The sequence below is a fragment of the Lepisosteus platostomus genome, chromosome 10, assembly GCF_059453375.1.
Source record: "Lepisosteus platostomus isolate fLepPlt1 chromosome 10, fLepPlt1.hap1, whole genome shotgun sequence".
NCBI lineage: Eukaryota > Metazoa > Chordata > Actinopteri > Semionotiformes > Lepisosteidae > Lepisosteus > Lepisosteus platostomus.
In genome coordinates, this window is record NC_142620.1 from 55,433,054 (window position 1) to 55,456,405 (window position 23,352).

General features: G+C 40.5%; 1 protein-coding gene across 9 annotated transcripts in view; it reads left to right on the forward strand.

Annotated features, from left to right (window-relative positions):
* diaph2 (diaphanous-related formin 2) overlaps positions 1–23,352 on the forward strand; it is a 488,074-nt gene that overhangs the window by 285,242 nt on the left and 179,480 nt on the right. For all 9 annotated transcript variants that reach the window (XM_088597461.1, XM_088597456.1, XM_088597458.1 and 6 more), the window contains one exon: positions 22,697–22,798. In XM_088597461.1, coding sequence (XP_088453587.1) covers positions 22,697–22,798 — 102 coding nt within the window. The remainder of the gene's footprint in view (positions 1–22,696; positions 22,799–23,352) is intronic.

Consider the following 23,352-nt stretch of genomic DNA (forward strand, 5'->3'; position numbering starts at 1 on the left):
GAGCCATCTCAAAAGTAGAGGCAGCCAGAGCTCCAGTAACCTTTCTTTGGCTTGTAATCTTCCAGTTCTCTGGGAAGCCAGAAGTGTTTTCAGATCCAGGACTTCACAGCGGGATTTAGAACCAAGCAACCCCCATGATCACACACATAAAAGTTAAAGAGCTAGAACCTTCCCATGTTTTCAAGGGTTTAGTTCGTGATCAGGTGCTTCATAGTAGTCAGTTTCTCATGCAGGTATGTCAGTGCTGGCACATGGAGATGTATTCCACACTTGTCCTCACTAACGTTATGTATATCTAAGTGTATCGATTTTGTTTCTGCTGTTTCCTTTCTTTGAGCTTTCGCAGCTGAGGGAGTGTAGTGATTTAGCAGGTCTGTGGCTGTGACACTGTGAGTCAATGATATGTCATCATCTCATACCACCCAAGAAAAGCAGCAGGCAGAGCAAATGGCCCCCCCTGCTGAGTGGTACAGACGTTGTAACATGTAATTCGTGTGAACTCCCCCGATTAATCACAATGCCTTTACAGCAGACACATTTATTAAAATGGATTTACAACAGCCAAAAAGCAATTGGAAATCAAGGATATCATTTCTGTTTTGGTGTGTGTTTTAGTTCAAAAGACTTCTACAGTACAGTACAAGGTGGACTGATCTGGGGCTTTATACACACATGCAGAATAGCACACACACACGTCTATTTATATTTCACAGTAGGTGATATGCTAAATTGATCATAAAAACCAGCTGGTAGTGAACTCAGACCTGAGTAGAGACCCAGAGCAGTGTTCTGGGCTGTAAATGTCGGTTGCTGGAGGGGAGGCGAGGAGCTTGTGAAGAACGAGGAGCAGGGCCAGGTGAGGTACTCGGGGCCGAGTCACTGGAGCTGGGGGCTGGTGTCTGGAGTTCACCGTGTGCGGCACCCTCAGTCCTGAGGGCCGGGAGAGTGGCAGGGGTCTTCATCCATAACCGGGAGTCACCCTTAGCGGGGAGGGGAAACGCATCATGACACTACAAGAGCAGGAACTGACAAGGAGCGGCTGCTGAGGAACCTGCAGCTCGTTTGGATGTCTGAAAGGAGATGTCTGAGCGGCCTGGCTGTCGAGTGAAACGGATTTTAAAAATGGAACAAGACAGCACACTTTCTCATGGCAGCAAGCGCTTGAATGTAAACTCTGGAGCCACGGTGATTTAGTTCTAGGTTTTTTTATTTAAGGGTACTGTTTTGCTGGTTCCAGGACTAATATCCAAGTGACATTTCCTGCCTCTACTTTATGAAACCACTCACAACAAAGTGTGATGATGTGATGACAAAGTGCCGTTACAGTCCGAATTATGTCAGGCTTTCAGCCTGAGGTAGTGATGTTAACACCAGAAAAGCCACAGGTGAAGATTGAAGCCCTGAAGTTCATCAGGGTCTGTTTGTCAGTAGTCCCATAGCCAGGACTGGCTACACTAGGAATAATAATAATTAATAATTGCTTACACTTATATAGCGCTTTTCTGGACACTCCACTCAAAGCGCTTTACAGGTAATGGGGACTCCCCTCCACCACCACCAATGTGCAGCATCCACCTGGATGATGCGACGGCAGCCATAGTGCGCCAGAACGCTCACCACACATCAGCTATCAGTGGGGAGGAGAGCAGAGTAATGTAGCCAATTCATAGAGGGGGAGTATTAGGAGGCCATGATTGGTAAGGGCCAATTGGAAATTTGGCCAGGACACCGGGGTTACACCCCTACTCTTTTCGAGAAGCGCCCTGGGATTTTTAATGACCACAGAGAGTCAGGACCTCGGTTTTACGTCTCATCCGAAGGACGGCGCCTGTTTACAGTATAGTGTCCCCATCACTATACTGGGGCATTAGGACCCACATGGACCACAGGGTGAGCACCCCCTGCTGGCCCCACTAACACCTCTTCCAGCAGCAACCTTAGTTTTTCCCAGGAGGTCTCCCATCCAGGTACTGACCAGGCTCACACCTGCTTAGCTTCAGTGGGTTGCCAGTTGTGAGTTGCAGGGTGATATGGCTGCTGGAGGAATGAACCTCCACCAGAAAGGGGACAAGTTAGAGTAGCCAGGCAACCTTAACTTTCTTGTCTCTGGGACAAGGGAGCAAAGGTGTGTGTGGAGAGCAACAGAAAGATAAGCTGGGCAATTGTCCTCCAGCCCTGGGCAGTGAGGCAGCAGGTTTCTGTTGGCCAGTGGAGCTTCTGTGGCTCTTAACCAGAGGCTACTGCTCGAGGAATGCTTTCGCTTTTGTATTGCACCTTCCATGATTGGAATGGAGGATTTAAAAATAAAAAAAGGGTTTCAAAAGTGCTGCCACTGACTTGTTTCATTTCCCTCTCTCCCCCTTAAAAATAATTTTCACACAGTCACATTTTGTTCATAGTCTCTGAGTTTTGTGACGTTTTAACAGTGACAGTTCAACAGTGCCACCCTCCTGTCATGTTCAGGGAAGATACTAGATGTCCTTGATAAGTTGGTCCGTGTGCTTGTTTTGATGTGCCCTTTGTGGACTCATCTCCGCCTCACGTATATTAAACTCGATTGGCTCCCCTTATCCTGTATTAGGCTTCATCACCGCCTGAATATGATTTACAGATGCCTGAACTCCAGAGCCATTTCGGCTCTCAGATTGAATATGTACCCAGCAATTATTTTCCCACATCTAGAGCTCTGCAGTCCTACTGTTGAGACTCTGCTGTACAAATTCAATTCTGCCTGGGAACTCCATCACCATATCATCTCATTTCAGACAGAAATCCCTCACTCTATTTCCACGGAATTGCTCCACAAGTGCTTTTGATACCATTGCTCGTGTTCTAAATACTGGCCTGGATCTCAGCAGCATTTTCTTAAAATAGTAAACTAAACTTGTCAGTTTTTTTTTCTGTGTTTCATTATAAAAATCAGTTCACTCCATAACAAAGATATTATTCTTGTATTTCTCAACAACCAACAATAACACTTAAATCAACTTTTTAAGACTTTTACTGTGTCTGCCTTCTAACATTTTTGCAGTATGTGCCAAAACTAAAGAGAGTCAACCATTGGAGGAGAAAATGTTGGCTTAAAGTGTTGGCATGAACAGGCAGCTAGATTGACTGTTTGATTGTCTGCTGAGGCAGGGCTGGCATTGGGAGCTCTGAGCAGAAGCGTGGAGCACATGTGGGCACATGTGTGAGAGGCAGGGGGTTCTGCAGCCATTGTGCTGGTGCCCAGGGCTCTCCTGCCCGTTCACAGCCTGGCAGTCTCACACAGGAAATACAGAGGTCAAGCTCTGCTATTCATTATACTGAGGAAACGATGCCAACCTTCATTTTTATTTATTATCAGGCTTTACATACTTTTACTTAACTTTGAAGACTGCAGATGGGCCACCTGCCCCTTTCCTACAGTTGACATATTTGTGCTTTGTGTGTAAAGAAAAACGTTTACATTTACTATACACTAACCTAGTTCTTCACAGAGGAGGTACTGCTCTCAGAGGTATGCCTTCCTTAGATGTTGTTCTGTGCTTCACTATTGCTTGAAGTGTTACACAAAGTGTAAGATGTCTATGATTTTCAAAACTTTTGGGATTGATCTCACGTATTTATTTGAAATGTGGGAAAGATTTGTTAGAAGTTGGTTATTAATAAGTTTCTCCCTTTAATCTGGTCTCTCAGGTTACATTGCACATTCCTGTGTTAATTAAGACTAGAACAGTAGAATGGCCACATCCATTGCCATTGAGTGGTAAGTCCATTGTAACTGATTGATTGAAATAGTCTCATCTACTCACATGCAGGAAGGAGGTAATTGGAGATGCAGTCAATTATTTCAACAAATCGTTCGCAAAGTCATCCTATCAAGGTAGTGTTTAAAAGTATCTGCAGGTTATTTGTTAGGTGTTTTAAATACTTTTCATATACAAAGCATTTTGTAGAATGACAGTACTTGCAACCACATTTTTAAAGCATTTGAAAGTACTTTTGAATTTCATGTCCTTGTGAAAAGTGTTTGACCCAGGTCTGTTTTCCAGCTTCAGAGAATGTGTGTTATATAGGAGGGTTTTAATGGGCATTGATGACCATTAATACATGACATGTTCCACGAACAATTCATATGCATAACTATCCATAACTTTGTATAAAACCGCAATTAGAGATGACTTTTTTAGCATAGGCTTTTTCAAAGTGTTGTTTGCATTACTAGCCCAGTTACAGTATGTTACAGATTGAAAATCACTGAAATTGGTGAGATGGCCCCCTCACAAGGTTTTGTTAATAGTTTTGTAATTTATCTTTATGTTAAAAAAATGGAACTTATTCCTGTAAAGACAGTCCCAATATAAGACAGTCTATATCATGGGATTTTTTTCCTGCACATTTTTGGTATCATTATTGCTGCTGTTGTGTAAACGCTGAACTGATCCTCACACAAGTCTCTTAGGACTCATAAAAATACATGAATGCTAGAAAATGGTACAGTTAGAAACAGATCTAATGTAAAGAAAGCTACTTACAACCAGCAACTAGTATGAGTCATTTATAAGGGTTTGATAATAGATTCTTTAGACGGACCCCCACCTACAATTTTTTTATTACCTTAAAAGGATAAGGAAAGGATTTGTCACTGATAGAATTGTCGTACCGCTATTTGCCTTGGAAGTGTGTGCTGAAAGCCCAGGAACACGCCTGTGCGTGTTGTAGATGTCCACAGGAGAGAGACTGATTCACTGCTGTTAGTGACAAGTCAGTCTCTAACTGCTGTCAATCAAATGGCTGTAGTCTTCAGTCAATGGAGTATAATTGTATAAATAAATTATATGCTCAAAAAGGCGGAATGAGAAGACTTAAGACAGTTCCGTCTCCCGTAGTGTCATGATTATACAAAGAGCTAATTAATATTCATACCCATAATTCTTTGTGAGTGCCATCATAGCCTGGAAGGGTGGTCCTTTTTACATATCTGCTTGTTAAAAAAATCTTTGGTGTCATATTGGGATGAAATCAACCTTTGGAGACAAATTGTGAACTTGCCAGTCTTGTGCAGATGTAATCCTGTGTGTATGACTTGGATTTCATTTTGAAAAGCAGAGGAGCTGAAGCAGGCCTGGTTTGGGTGTGCTCCTGGAGAATTCGGTTACCTGCTGAAGTAAAGGGGATGAGCGATGTTGGGATCGATGCCAGGCACAGTTACCTGACGTGCATTTCACAAAGTCTCCTTAAAGACATTTTCTAAAGAAAGAGGGGAAAGGCACCTAATCTCAACCAAACCAGACTGTACAATCTTCAGGCATTCTTTGTTATTTTATATTTATGTATTTTCTGTGGCGTGATTTCAAGTCCCATCTCAGAGCATGAATGTGTTATTAGATCATTCAAAACATGGCAGAGAAGATGGATTTGCAAACTCAGGCACAGCAAAATCCCATACAGGCCTTTCATAATAATGATTGGCCAGATATCAACTGTTTGATATAGAGCCACAGTAAGCAAACCTTTTAGGGGAAAAATAACAAAAGTGCTTTCTGTTAACTGCAGTTCCAGTTTGTTATTCATTTGTCAGCTTGCAGTGTTTTTATCTTTCTGAACATTAGCACATCCTTTGTGTTCTTACTGTTAGCGCATCTATTTTCTGATTAATGTGATACAGTTGATTCGTTGTCTTGTGTCTTAGTCTTGAGTCATAGAACAGAAACTCGAATGACGCGTCCATGTGATCCGCTGGATGAATTAGTGTCTTTTTCTGTGCCATCCTATACATCCTTGGTCTTACCAAGGAGCCAGTGGTCTCTTATTCTGCAGCACACTGGCCTTAAACAGCAGAGAACTGGAGTGGGAGGAGGTGGTATCTAATTAGCAAAGGAAAAATGTTTTCATGGAAGAAGAAAGGCTTAGTGGGTACAAGTGCCTTTCTGTAGGTCAATCGCTCTTCAGAATTATCTACTCGGTTACCTTTTCCTTTGTATCCTCTCCTACCTAATTCTCTTCATCCTTTTTACTTTTTTCTTTTTCTGAACTTTGCCGAGCGTTAGAGAGGGACGGACATAAAAAGGCATAAATACTAAATATTTAAGAACTGTTGTCTGTGGTAGGGCAGCCATTTGGTGTGGCCCTGGGTACATGTTTCACTGAATATTAGATTAGTACACTTTTAAACTTTCATGCTGGGCGATTTATTTAATATCATACTTCACTTTTCTTATTTGTTTGTGATGAAATAAGAGAAAAAATGAAGATCTACTGTATATTAAAATACCCAAGACCTTAAAAGTATTTTAAGAATACTTAGAATTGAACCATGTTTTTTTTTTATTTTTGTACGGCTTTCTTTCCCCACCCTTTGGAGATTGAATCCAGGGATCCCCGAATTTGCATGACAGAAAAGAAGACGTTTTTGCAGGCCAGCCAGTTTCGCACACAGCACTTACACTCAGCCTAAAATCCAATTTGCCACATTACTGCCATGCATTCATTACATCTGCTTGCATTTATTAATGGAAAAGCTGGGACAATAGCAGGGTCCTCTGGGGGCTTGTATACAGTGTTAGAGCCAGCACAATTAATGCTTTTTTCCTGTTTCTAAACTTCTTGTTGACATGGGTCAGATGTTGTGTTTTTGGCAATTTCTGAAGCCTTAATGGTTGCTTTTGAGTTGCTAAAAAAAACGTAGAACAAGACCCCCGTGCTATGTTGAGGTACAGTATGGACTTCAGAGAGTATATTACCCCATAGTAAAGAAGTTCAAGGGTTTTGTGGCTGTCACAGTGTGTTTTGTCAAGACGCTAATGACTATAGCTATCCCTGCACTCCAAACTCGTTTCCCACTCCTTTATGCTGTACCTTTTGTATGTTATACAGTATAATAAATAAGATTTGGCAGCAAACTATAATAGATATTCATGATTTTTTTTCTAATGCTGTGAAAATTACCACTCTTGTGAATAATAGACATTGTTTGCTGACTTCAGACCCAGTATGTATTTATTAAACAAAGACTTTGTCATTGCTTGTTTTCTCTTTCTTCTTGAAATAAATGAACATAAGCATGCTTTTCTTCCATTTACCTGAGGGTGGCTTATTTCTGTGCTTTTGTGTATTTAAGCACTTCTATTAGTATGACTTTGTTTTTGGTTTTCAGCATTCCGATCTTTAAAACCAGAAAGCAAAGAAAAAAAGACATCCCAGCTCTGCCTTTCCTTTAACCCTTCAGCTGTCTCTCAGCACACTGTCCTCCCAGCAGATGTTTGTCCAAGTGGTCTTGACATAAAATGAGAGGACTGACATCATTTCTGTCCACTATGGTCAGTGAGCACAAAATACTTTTGTTTCCCTCTCGCCTCCTTTCAGAGACCTGCTGAGGATGCTGCCAGTCACAACCCTGCTATCGTTCTGGTGTTTCTCTTTTCCTTTTTTCCATTACAAGTCCTTCTCTAGCAGTCATAATTGGCATGCAGCGGAGAGTCTGCCTGTGCAGAATTGCAGTTTCTTCCTTCTGTCTCTGTTCAAAGGAATTCTGAACTTCATAGTTATGAACTTGATTTATTTATTGATCGTCTCAGCAGTCTGAAGCCAACCAAGGTAATGTTTTAGACCTGGCCTATGTCAGACAGGACTCGGCTAATTTTTTCTTTTCTGTTCTTTGTTTGCTTTTCCCTGTTCTGGGTACTTTTCTTTTCTGTGGCTACATTTAGCTTGTTACCTGTTAGCAAAAGCCTCCGGGATAAGGATATCCAGTGCATATTTTGACATTTTAGATGGCACAATTAGGAACTAGTGTGTAAAACTAAAGTCCCGATGCCTAGCAGTAAAAAGTCTCTTGAGGCAGGCATTAGTCACAGTAAAACATGGCTTTTTACAACCTTTTTTCAATTTCAACTTTCATACACAAGCTACGGATGTGCATTGTGCCATTTAAAGAACCAGCCAAAGAAATGATCAGACTTGCTTGTTTTATTTTCACAACACAAAACTGCTGCTCCGCAGAGCAACCTGTTAAGCTACCCATCGTCCGCAACTTATTTGGTCATGTTTTTTTCTGTTTTTTTTTCATTCCTCTTCTTTTAAGCTATGTCTTATTTAATTTAGTTGTGTTCCATTCTTTCCTTATTTCTTGGGGAGGGGGGGCATTTTTTAATGAAATAAAGCAAGAAAACAAAAACTGCATATTTCCTCCACCTCACAGAAAAGAACCCACACCTCCCCCCCATCCCTCTCAGGGGTTTCAACATAAGGACCCCTAAAACACGACCAAGCAGTCTCCGGGGAGCCCCCCTGCTGCTCCTGCCTCTGCAGCAGCTCTGCAGGTCCCCACAGTCCTCCCACTGGCACATTGTTTCCTTGCAGTTGAAGGCACTTGTTTTTCTTGTAATTGGAAAGTGAACTTGAGGTGGAATGATGGGTGATAGAATACTCTCCAGCCAAATCCGCTTGGCATCCCCTGAGTGTGGGTGGTAGATTAGGCAGCGTAAGTGGACTTGGCGAGAGGACGCAAATGGACCAGAGTCATTTTTATTCCCTGTTTCTCGTTTGAAAGTCATTTAGACCATGATGCTCTAAGTCCTGCAGTATTCTCCAGTGCTCCAGTGCTCTCATATGGCCTGGGAGCTGGGATGAAAGATGATGAATGTGTGAGTCCCTGGGGGAGCCCGGCCACTGTGAGGTGCTGTGGTGCACTGATATCCCAACCAGCAATGTTAGCACACTCTGAGCTCCTGACACTAGATCTAACCTAGCAGGCTGTGAGCCCTTAACACTCATGCTTGCCTGACAGCACTGTGCATTTTTCCAACACTTCGGTATTCACATATGCCATGGGTGCTAGGATGATTTTTTTTTTAAAGAAAACTAGTGGAGCTTTTCTTTCCCCTGCTCACCCTGTAGAGGTTGAATGAAAGAGCTGTGGTTGCTTTCTGTCTTTTATGTTATTTGTATTCATTGCTGGTTTGCAGTAACCATATGTGTGTAATTCATGACAAAAATGAGCTGATGGAGTTGCCGGGCAAAATTGTGAGACCTATTGGTCTCATTATACTTTTATTGGGACAAATTCAGGTTTTCCCATATCAGCACTTCCAGCACTTTCCAGTTGAATGTTGTGTGAGAGAAATTAGCCAAGGATACACTTGGAAAATTACAAAGCTTGATTTTTTTTCTTTTGGTTGCATACGGTATGTCCCATTCTTTTCTTAATTCCGTGTATAGTTCAATGTCACATACTGTATATTATGGACTTGAATTATGGCTTTTTTTTTCTATGCATCCGGATAATTTGAAGATAAGAATGGTTATATCAGCCTATGTAACTGATTTTCTTTTTCAGTAGCTAATCAATCAGATAATCCCATCCAACCATTTCTTCACGACGCTCTGTGTGAGGAAGGTCCTTCAGTTCTTGGTTTTAAGTACATTTCCCTGTAGCTTCCACTTGTGATTTTTAATTCATGTTTCGCTGCTGATTGACACCCCCTGGGTGGAGCTGGGACAGGATGTTCAAAATACCTCTGAGTGTTCTGAATACTTGACTGAGCAACCAAGAGTGGATCTGGCTGCACTCTCTGGACTGATTCCGTTGTAGCAGTATTTATTTGTGTAAAATGGTGATCGAAACAATTTTGAAGGAACCATTCAAAACCTTCAACTGTAAAGCGCTTCTTCCTCTGTTTCACAGCTAATGCAGAAACAAATCCAGTTCTCTTCTGGAGAAATTGCAGCTTTTACACCACTGATGGACTTGGTTTCCTGTGACTCGCAGTGACTCTATATCAAAGAGTTGCACAGTGAGTTTCTGCCTTGTGTTGCTCTCTAGGCTCAGAGGAGAAAACTGTCTTTCAAACATAATTCCTTAGTCTTAAGAAGTAATTAAAACATGAGGTGTCTTGCAAAAGTCATGGGAAGCTGTAAGAACAGAATGAGTGTGGTGTACAATATATCTGAGGGTAGATCAAAGGGTAAAATCCACTGCTGTTGCAGATACTAGAAATGAACATACTTCTGTCAACAATTACACTTTTCATTGTGTAGGTAGACCTTTTGCAGCTGGAAAAATAAAACAAGCATCTTGCTGTGATCCCTTTTTTATTTTATAAAGCACGTTTGTTTAATGATATCATTAAGCACTAGTTTAGTACTGTAAATACACAGTGTATTTACTGAATATGTGTGTATACAATGAACATAAAACTGACAGATCTTGACTGACTTCTTTCCATTAACATTTCTAGAAACTTTGCTTAAAGCTGGTCATAATTCAAAGAGAGGATGGAAAAGTTTCATTTTTGAATTCTTCAGCATGTTGCTAAAAAAGTTTCACATGCACTCAGATAAACCATGAATAGAGCTTTATTTCCTAATTATGTAGAAAGTATGCAGTGCATTCTTTAATAGCCCTCCCTATAGACAATCATTCTTCAAAAGCAGCTTTGAAAAGGAAATATAGGAATAAAAAATGTGCACTTTAGAAAGTGAAAATTCAAAGAAAGAACTGGAAATATGCAATTCGCTGTTTTTTTAAAAAAAATGATTTAAATTTAGATTTTAGACCTTGTGTTTAACCTTTTTTTTCTTCTTTTTAAGTTCAGGTTCTTTGCTTTTTTATTCAGTGAGACGTAATCCCTGGTTGACTGCAATTCTAAGTGGTTCAAGATGCAACGATTTATATGGCTGTTTATTGCATAATGAAGCTTCGTCTTGAGTGTTGACATGCAAGATGCCCTGCAGACACCTGACAGGAAGAGAGTACCCGCCATGGGCACTCATTCCCCAAGACAGCCATTTTGTATTACACTGTACATTGCATTCAGACTGAAATAGAGCACTTAGTGATGTGTGTTCTGACTGGAAGATATTCTTAATATGACAAAAAGAGTTTTTTGTTGTTGTATGTGTATGGTGTTTGCTTATGATCCCAATAACATTCATTATTGTTGCTTGATTAATAGTAACAGTTGTACTTCTAGGAGTAAGTATTAATTATAGGTTTTGTATTACTATGTTTATACATGCGTGTACTGTAGTTTAATGGGCTTTGCATTTCTTCACGGTGAAAATTCAAGCACTCTGCATTCATACAGCAATATATCTCTTTAAAAAATTAAATATGCTGTTCTTAACCTTTTTACACCTGTATCCGTATGTGAAAGACCAGGGTTTTAGTCCTCTGCCACCTAAAAAACAACTTTTTTTCAGACAGCCAGAAGAAGAAAATTTGGAAAGATGATAATATTTGTTTCAGAGCTGACAGAAAAAAAAAACTTAATGGCTGTAGGAAATGCAAAAAGAAGTAGTCTTCGGAGACACACACACAAGTGTCCTCCAGGAAATGACTGCAGTGATTTGATGGTGTGATTTGTAACAAAGCGGCTGACACCTCACAGGTGATGGCAGCCATGCTAAAGCAACCAGGGCCCCCGTGGTCTGACTTCCCTTGCCTGCCTGCAAGTGGAAGCGCTGCGGAGCCGTCCTCAATGAGGCCTGTCATTACTGTGTTGTGTGGTGGTCCTTGCCTTCCCAGGGTTCCATGCACTGTCATCGGCTGCAACTGAAAGCCCTTTGCGTTTTCACCCCTGCTTCCTACCGTTGTTTATCCTATTTGTCAATCAGATCGGATCTGTTGCCATTGCTCGGTGGCACATACATATTCATACCTGCTCGTTACCTGCCGCGCTCGTTGGCTGGGCTCCATGTCTCTTAAGAGCCTGTGTTCCTCGCTGCGACATCAGCCGGGAAGGCTGGGGCTGGCATATTGTTTGCACATCATTTGCATGGCGGGAAAATGTGATAAGAATTGCACAGCACTGACGCGGAGTTGGTCCTTAAACCTGACAGCTTGGTGCCATTAGAGTTAATATTGGTTTGATGACATACTGTACTGTAGCATGGTGGTGCACTTTCACATTTAATGCTATTTTGCAAACTTGTGCGAGCTCAGAATTAGTTGGGGCTCAATTAACAGGACCAGCCAATGCAACTTCTCCAACCCCCATTCTCCTGCACCATGACTGCTGCAGTAAAGGGTCCCCAGGAGAGTTCTGGAGACCTCATGAAATCTGGGGAGGCTCCAAAGCTGAGAAGCCCTGTTGTGTTTTAAAACCTGGTGATGAAACTGATAACTATTACTGTACCTATAATTAGTCTGCAATTTGTCTGAAAAGCCTTTTAAAAATAATTAGTGCAGAGTTTCGTTTTTAGTTTTGGTTCAGTGCAGAATGTGTAACAGAGACCAATTTATTTGTTGGAAGTGTCCAGCAGTGGGAAAAACTACAACTGCCCAGTGGAAAGAATGACAGCAGCTGCATTAAATAATATGCAGCTGTAATGGTCTTATCAATGTATGACAGGATGGGAATGCCTCTTACCTCTAATCCTCACCGTTACACACGAACCCATTGTCATCCCACAAGAACAGTCCTCAATGCAGGAGGGTGCAGTTTGGATACTGTCTCTGGCTTATGTGGTTGGCAGGATCAAATAAGATCTGTGAGGTTGCCAACACGCATCAGGAAGGGTGGCAGCCTTGCTCTAAAACACCTGTTCTTTGGTCTGAATCTTGGTTTTAGGGTATAGGAATTGGGTAGAGGAACTTCTGATTCGTATCTTAAAAACATTCATGTCGTATCTGCACAGACGAAACAGAGAAAGCTTGGCTATAACTCTAAAGTAAACAATCTGATTAAATCTAAATTAATCTTGATTAAGAGTTACAGTAGGAGTTAATAAAGTCTCTAATAACGTGTTAAGAGGACTGATTAATTAGTTTGGTGGGCAAGCTAGGATAAATAGATTGATGGTTAGGTGGATGGATAAATGGAAGACGATGCCTTCTGCCCCCTTCATAAAGCTCACCACAGTATTGTTAATTCAAGAGGAAGCTCATGATAATGATGTTTATGAGCTGCTAAAACAGGCTGCAGAAGGCATGGCATGTTTTAAAATCCAAAGAATTTTTTTTAAAAAGATGTCCTTGAATGGTTACACACTATCATTTTCCATTCAGATGTGGTTCACCCCCGTAGGATATCAAACTGAAAGTGTAGAATTTTCAGAGGCAATGACTGTAAGCTTTGATCAGACATGATTTATGAAAGATTTGCCTGCCTGACACACGTACACTGACCAGGACACCTTTCATTCTGTACACTTGAGTAAATCCAGGCTTTACAGTTCATGATTATAGCTGACGATTCCCTGGTCCATGGGGGCATTACTGCTCACCACTGGGATAAAGGAGAGTGTAGATCTGAGAATTCATACAGCTGCCAAGGTGGTACAAAAGGAGCTTTTTCTGGCAAATTGTATATATATCTATTTTATATAGAACAGTAACAGCAGAGCCGTCAGCTCCCAGTTATTAACTTGTGATAATCCTTCAGAAACAAATGGCGTAAAATTAAAGAGACATCTCAGGTGTGCTTTTTTTAAAAGGCACATTTCACGACATGCCAAGTCCCAGTCAGCTTTGTAGACTCATCGCCCACCGCCCCGACTATAATCCATTTTTTATCTATCACTTAGTTTAATGCGATTTCTGAATCTGTCACCCTGGGTTTGTCGCCTGTCAATCTTTGTAGTAATGAACTTTCTGTTTTAGATGTCCGTGTGATTCCTGGCGTTGAGATCCAGATTGGATTATGCCTGTTTGCTATAGATTAGCCAGAAGTGAAAAGTTCTGCCGAAAAGGGGGCCGTGTTTATTACCCATCAGAATAAATGAGCTTATGGAAAGCAAAAAAAAACTTCTTTGTATTCATAATCACTTTGGGTTGCTAGTGTGTCTAAACTGAGTAATCTGTGGAGTTAAATCAATGATCCAAATCCTTTTTGTTGAAACTTTTGGTTTTTAAATCAATGACATTGATTTAATCAAAGCACTGTTGCAGTTTGGTTTATACAGTATATGCTTGTTTTTACAGGACAGGTTCAGGTGAAAATTTATTTCATTATTTTTTTTCTGTTAATTATTGAAGAGTTGTCATCTCTCAGAAGAAGTGGCAGCAGCTGTGAAAGTCATTTCTATTTATATATAGATATATATATATTTTCAGGGTGAATTTCTTTATAATAGGATAAGTAGTTTTTCATAGATGGTGTCATAAAAATTATTCTGTACACATATTATGAAGATTTGACATGAAAAGCATCTGCAACCCGCTCTGCTTGTGATAAGCCTGCTAAGTAGGTGACAGTCACAGAGCATTATTGGCCTTAAAATCAGGTCTTCCAGATGCTCTTGGTTTCAGGTAGTCTTTATGGAGGGGAGAATGAAAAACACATCTTTATCTAAAGATATTCTATCATGAAGTGGAGATGAAACTCAATCACATGAATCAGAGAAACGCCTCTCCCTCTCTCATTCTCTGCTTTATAGTTCTTTGATGAAGGTATAAAGCCTGCCTATATTTCTTCCAGCTCTTAGAGGTCAGGCTCTTTCTTTAAACAAAAAAAGCTTTCCAAGCCAGCTTGTGTGAGATGTTTCACGTCTTAAAGCCTGATTACTGTTGGGAAGTAACATGATTCCCAATTCAGACTAGCTCTCCTCACTTCCAACTCAACTGTCTTATACCATGATTTATTGTACTTTGTACCCAAGCTTTTTAATTGAGCTCTTAGATGTTCTGGTTGAAGTGCCTTAAACGAGAACAGTCCTCTCTGTTGAAAATGCCCCTTTAGCGATTGAAACACCTAGCTCTTGGTCATTTAAATCCTGCTGTGACACCTATGTGTGGAGGAGTAGTGAAAAGGTATACCACTGTGCAGTGTTTCAGAAGGATAGAAATGCTAAATCCCCCAGCTAAATAAGTATAACTGGAAGAACTCGATGGTTTGTTTCAATATGTCAAATATTCTTTTCCCAGGTAAAGAATAAAAGAACAGAGACTTCTGTAGTTTTTGCTATAAAGCTGTTATAATTTTCACCGATTCAGCTCTACTGTTTTTATTATTTGATGATTATTGTGGTGTAAATCATTTATTCCATAGGGAATAAAAAATAATAAAAGGACTTTTTTATTGTGCTTCGACCATAATTTGAGCCGTGTCAGTCCTATCTTGGCTTCCTCTTCATTGATAAAGCCAGCTTAGCAAATATATCTTTTGCAAGTAAGGATTTGATCCACTTACAGACTGTAAATTGATTTAAGTGTCCCAATGTTTTATTGTGAAAGTTTCTTGTGAGTATCAAACCCACCACCCACATACTGCATTTCTTTAATTTCTTTGAATACGCTGCAGTGGGCCCGAAGTGTGAAGCACAAACAGAATGGAAACACAGTAGCTCCAGGACAAAATAAAAGCTGTGACATGTGAACAAAGATGTTTCAACATGTGAACAAAAGGAAGATCTGTATATGCAGGCAATAGTAATCACGGAAGAAGACCGAGCTGAGCTCAGGAAGGTTTTGGCTGTCTGAAAAGAGGTGTCAGTTAACCCACAGCTGGTAAGGCCAGCCTGGCCATGGTGCTAATTAACACACGCGCTGCAGGAACTACAGTGAGCAACCAAGCGCCCACCTAGCTCTTCCTTTCCCCTCTCAAAATTGGTTTGCATCAGCTTTACATCTTGGTGTTAGATTTCATGCTGCATGCTGCAACATTTTTATTTCTATGTCACTGTGCTTAATTTTTCTTTAATGCTGTTTCAACTTACTGTAGTTTGCATTCTCCTGATACTCTTTGCTATTTTGGGTTTTCAACTTGGGGGGCTGTAACATACGTAAAGCATAATAACATATGGAAGTTCAGGAACAAGAGCACTCCTAGTTTGTTTGGTCATTAGTAGCTAATTGATCTGAGGATCCCTCTTCTCTGAAAGAAGGTAGTGTATATGCTTCAGCAACATGGGTGGACAATGTGACTTGGCCTGGACTGTCTGTGCCGGCCTGACGTCTTGGTGAGTGGACATCGCTGAACTTGTTCTATGCTCTGCTTGCATAATTATTAAATTTAATGTAATGCAAGTACAGTAGGAGTTAGAAATTTCACCTTTTCTGCCGGTCAGCCTTTTCTTTAAATGCTATTATATAATAAAATAAATATATATTTTAGATTTCAATTAGGAGGAAGGAATGTTTATGATAATTTGTGTTTCTCCAGCTGAATTAGTGAATGGTCAGTGGTGTTGATGCACAGTTTTACTGGTGCAGAAGGATACAGATTTGTGCATGCAATGAGCAAAGTTGTTGGTGTTGGCAATTCTTCTTTGATTAACACATTAAGTTAGACCTCCCTGAGTGTGTGTCTCTAAATTGTAAAAACAAATATTGATGTCTGTGCGATCGACACAGCAAATACTGGCTTTTCAAGCAGGTACCCATCAGAGTAGGTGAGATCTACATTCTGCCACCCAGTGCGAGTGTCTTTTTTATTTTTTTTCTTAGATAAATGTCTTTAGTAAAACCTGCTGTTTTATATATATATTACCCTTTTAAAGATCCAATTCAGGATATATGTTAAAAAGAAGCTCTTCAAAAATCCCCATTAAACTGTATTAACTTGGTATGGGTCGTCTGTGGGTTTGAAATGTGAAATAAATTAAAAGGAAGCAGCCTAGCAGCAGCAGAGATCAAAGTCAGGAGCCGCAAGCCCTGCAGATGCTGTCATTCTGTCAAAATGTTTAGAGAACCAGCCTGGATCGTATTATTGCTTTTTAAAAAAAAACATGAACAAGTTGTCTCTTCCGAGATTAATTTTTCTTTAATTTGACTTAATAAAGCAATAGCAGCTCTGCTACCAGCAGTAATAGCAGTGATTTCAAAAGCTGTCAAAAGCAGGAACTTTTAGTTTATATTGGATTGATTGATCATCTGAGATCCTTCTGGCCGCGCTCTAGTCCCTCCATCATTCAAGCTTGGAACGGTGCTTCCTTTTTACAATATTTTCTGTTTCTATTCCAACCCTACTTTCAGAACAAGGTGAAAGCCAAGTGCAGAGGTAATTAATATGGGACTGAAAGTAAAGATAGACCCCCACCTGGGACAGCCTATATTACTTTATAATTATTTCATTACGCTTCATGTAATCTTTCACAGATGGAATTAGTCCATTGGAGTCTTGGGCCCTGGTGATGATATGGCCCCCGGCAGTTTATAGTCAGACTCCTCCTTTCCAGCAGCATTTGTGACGAGCTTTTCTTCTAGATTAAGGACATTTTTTTTCACTCTGTGGTCAAACGTAACACAGTGCTGAGTTTTTGGATTGGTTTAGAAGGCAAGACATAACATCACCTGTTAAATTAAGCCGTAATTCATAGTAGGTTTTTCTTCAGGTGTTCTGTGTTTCTTTAATCTGTTGATAAAACGTAAATATGAAAAGGTAGCAGCAGACATTAACTGGTGTTTAGTCTGCATGGACAGTGCCTCAGAAAATACAACCCCAATAATCAGATTTTGGCTGCTGTGTGTGAATGGAGGTTTTCTGCATTTCTTTCAGAATCCATGGTGCATTGTTGAGAGTGTCTTGTTCTCTGGGTAGTATTCCTTTGACTTTGAGGGGTAGAAGAAAAAAAGAAAATAGTGCTGCAATTCCACCTAAGAAGCTGTATTTTCATTGCTTTGGAAGTCCCTTTATTTATTGGGTATTTCTTGTGTGAGCTAAGATAAGCACATATTGGAACTGCAGGCTAAAACCCAGCATTAGTAATACATTTCAAAGGAAAAAAAGGTGACTTGAATTTTAGAAAGATAATGAAAATAGGTCTCTAAGATTATTTTTTAGATTTTTTAGCCAGGGCTAGGATCAAGGCTATGGTTGGGCTATCAGTGAGATTCCCGATTAGCCTTTTGGCTTAGGGGTTTGGTTCTGACTCCAGCCTGGGTAAGAGGGCAAGGCTGGGGCAAAGCTTTTGCTCAGTTGTTGGTTTCTTGTCAACTGTGGTAATGAGAGATCTGGCTGAGATTACAAAATGGTGCTGGTGTTCAGGGTGAGAGTAGTGCTTGGACTGGAATGAGGGTTCTGGTGTTTCATGGTAGAGTCAGTGACAGTGTTAGGGCTGCACTGAGGGTTTAAAGTTAGATATACAAGTGTTCAAAGATAAATGTTTCAGACCAATCCCAAAATGTTTTATTCTTAGTTGTTACATCTACATATTGGGCTCTTTTAATTGATTAGGTAATTAGTTCGTTTCTTGTGAGTTGTTTCCTTTTTTTATAGAAGCAGGCTGGCACTTACTTTGACTGCCCTGTTTAAATATCAAGATTGGAGACGGTACATTCCGAGCTCCTGCCAGAAGCTAGATAAATTGAAAAGGGACCGCTGTCCCATCTCATCTGTTGAAGAACATCCATAAAAGTCTGTTTCCATTCTTTGTACCTGATGGCACCCAATTATCAAGCCCTCTTAATGTGAATTGATGACTCATGAGTGCGATTGTTACGTCTTCCCCAACTCTGACAAACTGTGATACAGTATGGCGAACCTCTAATTTGAAGAAAGCACATATTGAAATGTAGATAGAGCAGGAACAGAAATTAGAACCCTTTTGACAGCCTAATTGGTGAAATGCTAGACTTGTGGGGTGCAAAATAAAAGCATTTAGATTCCAACCATTGACAGGCATTTTCTCCGCCGTCAGCCGAAGGTTCGTGTCCAAATGAATTATGCGGCTCCCAGTCTGTTAGCTGATGATTTTATTTTCATTGCATCGACTTGTGTCACGTACGTCATCTCTTGACATTAACAGTACAGTCAGAGGAACAGAGCAGGATATTGTTACAGGCACGACACACAGAGGCAGAATTTCCTTCACTTCTGCTGAATACTGAGATTTAGTGTTGCATACAGGTAGGCTGAAATGGAGTCCTTTAGCCCTTAAGCTGGTGCTCTTGTTGCTGCACAGATAAAAGTCATTACTGCAGAAGATAGGATAGCGTCGGATGAAAGTCGGAGACTCTGCAGCAATATCAGAGATGTACAGTAGCATCACTACTGTAGGTATTAATAGGGGGTCACTGACAGCAATTTTATGAACACAAAAAAGAAGCGGAAAAAATTTAATGCATTTGTAAGTCAACATTCCCAACAAGCAGCTACAGTACTTCATTGTAGATGGTTTCTTTACATGAAATTAAAAAAAATCTGCTATAAACGTAATGGGGTGAATAGTCAAAGTGAGTCAGCGTTTAAAAGAAAAATGATGCAGGATTAGACTAATGCAAACAAAAGAGAAATGGAGAGGAAGAAGGGAGGGAGGGTGGTCACGGCAGGGCAGAAGCCGTTGGCATGATCATTGTGTTGGCCTGATGCTGCTGATTCATGTTCTGACAGGAGGACAGAAACAAGCAAGAGTCATTAGCCCAGTTTGCACTAAACTTCCTACCCAAACTGACTGGACCTGATTGAAACCAGCCCTGACGGGGCCTTCTCTGTTTCTTCACAGCCGGTAATTTGAGGCAGCAGGTCTGAGAAGGGACTCTTAATTCCTCACACATACAGTATACAGTACACAGATCTCGGATTCTCTCATCTGCGCTGGATAATCCGAACATTTCTCATGGAGAGTCCTGCATCCTCTCCGGTTGCTTTTCTTACCTGTAACTATCAATCAATTGATTCAGCAGTCTACCAATTCTGCACTCATACTCCTCCCAGGCTTCCACACCCCTTCACTTTATTCTCTGTCTTGACTGTACCCTTTGATATTCAGCAGCTCTCTGCCTTTTCCCTGAATGGGGATGAATTGTTGAGTTCACAATTGAGAGGTGTTTTTCCCAACTCAAAAGAATACTGCAGTACGAGGAACTGAATATTAAAAAAGAAGAAGAAACGCAGTGAAGCGTGGAGAACAAAATGAATTTCTAAAAGGATAGAAACACAGTTAAATGAATTACAAGTTTTTTTTCTTGTTTTGTTAGTTTATGCTGTCAAAACAAGATATTGAGGGAGAGTGTTCCCACCAGCTTAGCCACTGACAGGACAAAAGTGTCACGTTATGTTAGCGTTTAACATGCTTCCAATTGAAAATGCATGTTTACTTCTTCTTTGGAAAATTAATTGCATACTGTCAAAGAAAGAAAAGCAATTTTATTCATAATAAATCATGTATCTTTCTTCTTGGCTGTTTCTTCCTGTCCCTTACTGTAATTCATTCATTCTTCTCCCTTGAACAAAAGAATATCAACTCCTAGTAGAGAAGAAAAAACAATCCCATGGAGTATCAGAATAGCAGTTGAATTCTGCTGCTGAATCTCTGTTGCTCAATGCTGGGTAGTTACATTTCTTACTCTTAGTTGCAAGGGGCACTCTCTTCTCCAGAAAGAAAACTTTAGTTATCTTGTTTCTAGCACCTGCCTTGATACTAGTTAAACTCATACCAACTATATACAAAAAATCATTCTGCTTTTACCGTTATGTGAAATATCCAATATGTTTCTGTACTTGTCAAAATTCAAATCCTACTTTCTACTTCAAATTGGGCTTATCCTGAGAGGAGTTAAAAATGCAACAAATGCTATTGGTTCCGATACTCTTTTTTTGCATTTTAACACCCCCTCACTATACATGTGTACTGTATATACATTATGCAGTATGTGCATGTACTTGTACTGTATGTGCATATGAGTGTGTCTCTAGTAAATGAATGGCGATGCTGTGGCCTGTACCCTGCGCTCTCCCCTGTTGGGGCTGTGGCTGTGACTCTGTGGTGTCTAATGATCTGCCAGAGAGTGTCGCAGAGCTACAGTGTGTGCAGCGGGTCATGTGACCAGGAGCTACAGCGCAGACTGCTCCCTTTGCTCGTCCAAATAAGAGGGAATTAATGAGAGGAGAGGAGCTGTGAATGCACAAGGGAGGCTTAGCTTTTCCAGAGAAGGTCACCATGGTTTGTTACGTTTACTTAACTGACCTTTACGTTCACAATTAACATTTAAAGAAAATAAAGTTTTATGTTTTTCCCCCCTGTCTTTCCTTGAGATAATTGCAGAGCTGGATTATGATTCTTAAAGGTCCACATGCTGTAGTAACAAGCCGTGTTTTTTTCTGTTAGAAATACTTCTGTTGGAATGTGATGTTTAGTTCAGTAACACCTGGAATGGGCCAAGAAATTGAAATCAGGTAAAAGTTGGGGTCACTTTGAAAACCTTGCTGTTTTCTCCATAACCCATATTTTGTAACACAATACAGCACTCAGATAAAGTTAGAAAAGTGAAAAATCTAAGCTCGTTAGAGTCAATTAAATTTAATGTTTTACTTACCAGTGTTTTGTTTATATTACTATTATAATATTATACTATTATGATTGCCATCTTGTGTGCTTAGAACACCCTGCTTTCTAACAAAAATTGGAATGGAAATTCCTCTCTTCCAGTATTGGAGCAGCACCCCGAGAGGCATTCTTTAGTTGAGTGTTTTTGGCGACCTGTTGAAATAAATCTTGTCTCCTTTCCTCTGTGTGAGAAGTACAGTATGAAGACAACCCTGGGACACTGAATAACATTTATGCTCTGGGACTGCATTAAAACTTTGCAAGTAATGAAAGAGGAAAGAAATTGCTTTTAAAGAATGCCATTGTAGTTGCACAATGGCTTATTAAGCTGTAACATATAAATTCTTCTTCTAGTAAAATATAACAAGCACACTATTATTTTAGTGTACACAGTCACAAGTCTCAGTTGCCCACTTTCCTGCCTTTCCCAACACAGTCTCTCTGTTTCTAGAATATGGAACCCTGGGGCCATTAATATAGCGCCTTTGCAGTAATTTGAGATGCAGTGGCATGACATGCAGTCACATTTTTACTATGATAAGTGGAAAGTGGGTACACCACATAGACCTCTCCCTTCTCCCTCCACCCTGTCAAAACAAAATCCCACTAGATAGAGCAATGTCACAACTTTGTTGGTGCAAAGCTCACAACGTTCACATGACGTCATTGTTGTTTCACTTTTGTAGGCTGTTTGAAGAGGGAGGGTGGAAATAACCAAGTGCTATATAATGCAATGAGTATTTCTCATGTGAGAAAATGTGACACCGGTGTCTCCATGATTATAAACTACAGTTAGAAACATTGTGTGATCTCTCTTGAAATTGATTTACTTAGGACATTAATAATACATCCATATCTTTGACACATCCCAAGCTGTTAATCAGTGTCATTTTATCAGCACTGGCCACTTAGGATATTAAATCTGCGGCACAAGCATTTTCATTCATGCCTCCGTGCTTAGTGTGTGTTGGGGTGGAGGGGCTGTGTGATTTAGTAACCCAGACCCTGTTTTACATTACTCCAGCAACACAAAACCTGATGGCTGTTTGGGCTGCATGCACAGTGCTTAATATATTGTACCACTAGCTGGTCACCAGTAGACCACACCTGCAAACCTCCCCTCGCTGTGTGTTTTCCCCCAAGCATGATCCTGCCTTCTTCCTCTCGACTGGCAGTTCCTTATGCAAAGATACTAATTTAATTAAATACCACCAAGGTTCATGTATAAAGCTCAACTGTAGTGTTCCTACATGACACACAAAAAAGTACTTGTGGAGTGTTTGTGGAGCACTATTTTTAAAATGAGGGTAAAGCAGCTTTTTCTAACCTCATCCTGGTTTCCTTCATAAATAACTGGAACAACAGCAATGAGAATAGTAATAAGAAGGGCCCTTCACTCTGTCAAGCCTCAGTTGTGCAAACCTGTGCTTTGAAACGCTGTTGCTCCGTAGCACCTTTTTCGTGAGGAAGGGGACAAAGTAGCTGATGTGAGCGTCTGTGTTTACAGAACCTGATCAACAACCTGCCGGAGCAGAAGGAGCTGAGTGCCCTGGCGGAGCTGAAGAGCGAGTACGAGGAGCTGTGCGAGTCGGAGCAGTTCGGAATCGTGGTGAGTACACCAGCGAGCTCCCTGTCTCTGGGGAATTGTCAGCTGCCACTGAGAGAGAAAGGGAAAGGCGCTTCAATTGCGTATTGATTTTTTCCTTCCCTTTCCTCCTCTTTGCTTTGACACCAGATCCACATCTCCATGGGGCTGCAGAGCAATTTCTTTCTATTCCTTTAAATCTTTATTAGAGATTGTAGAGGGAAGAAAATCAGGAAATTAAGAAGAGAACCATTAAAAAAAAAAGAAAGACTGCCTTCAGGCCTTCTGCAGTATCAGCGCTATTCAATATATAAAAAGACGCAGTGATGTATAATTAAAAGGCCAAGAATATAAAGGGCATTTTTTATGACAAGTCAAATCTGGTAGCCTTGTTGTGACTGACAGTGCCAGTGATTTTTGATAAATAATAAAGAAGCTGAACTTGATTTTCATACAGAGTGTGATTAGGGGACTTGTGGTTTTAAAGCTGCAGTGTTTTTTTTTTCAGAAGGAAAAGAAGGGGTGCACAAAACATCACACACAAATAAGGAAGTGACCTCATGCTGCCTAATGAGGGA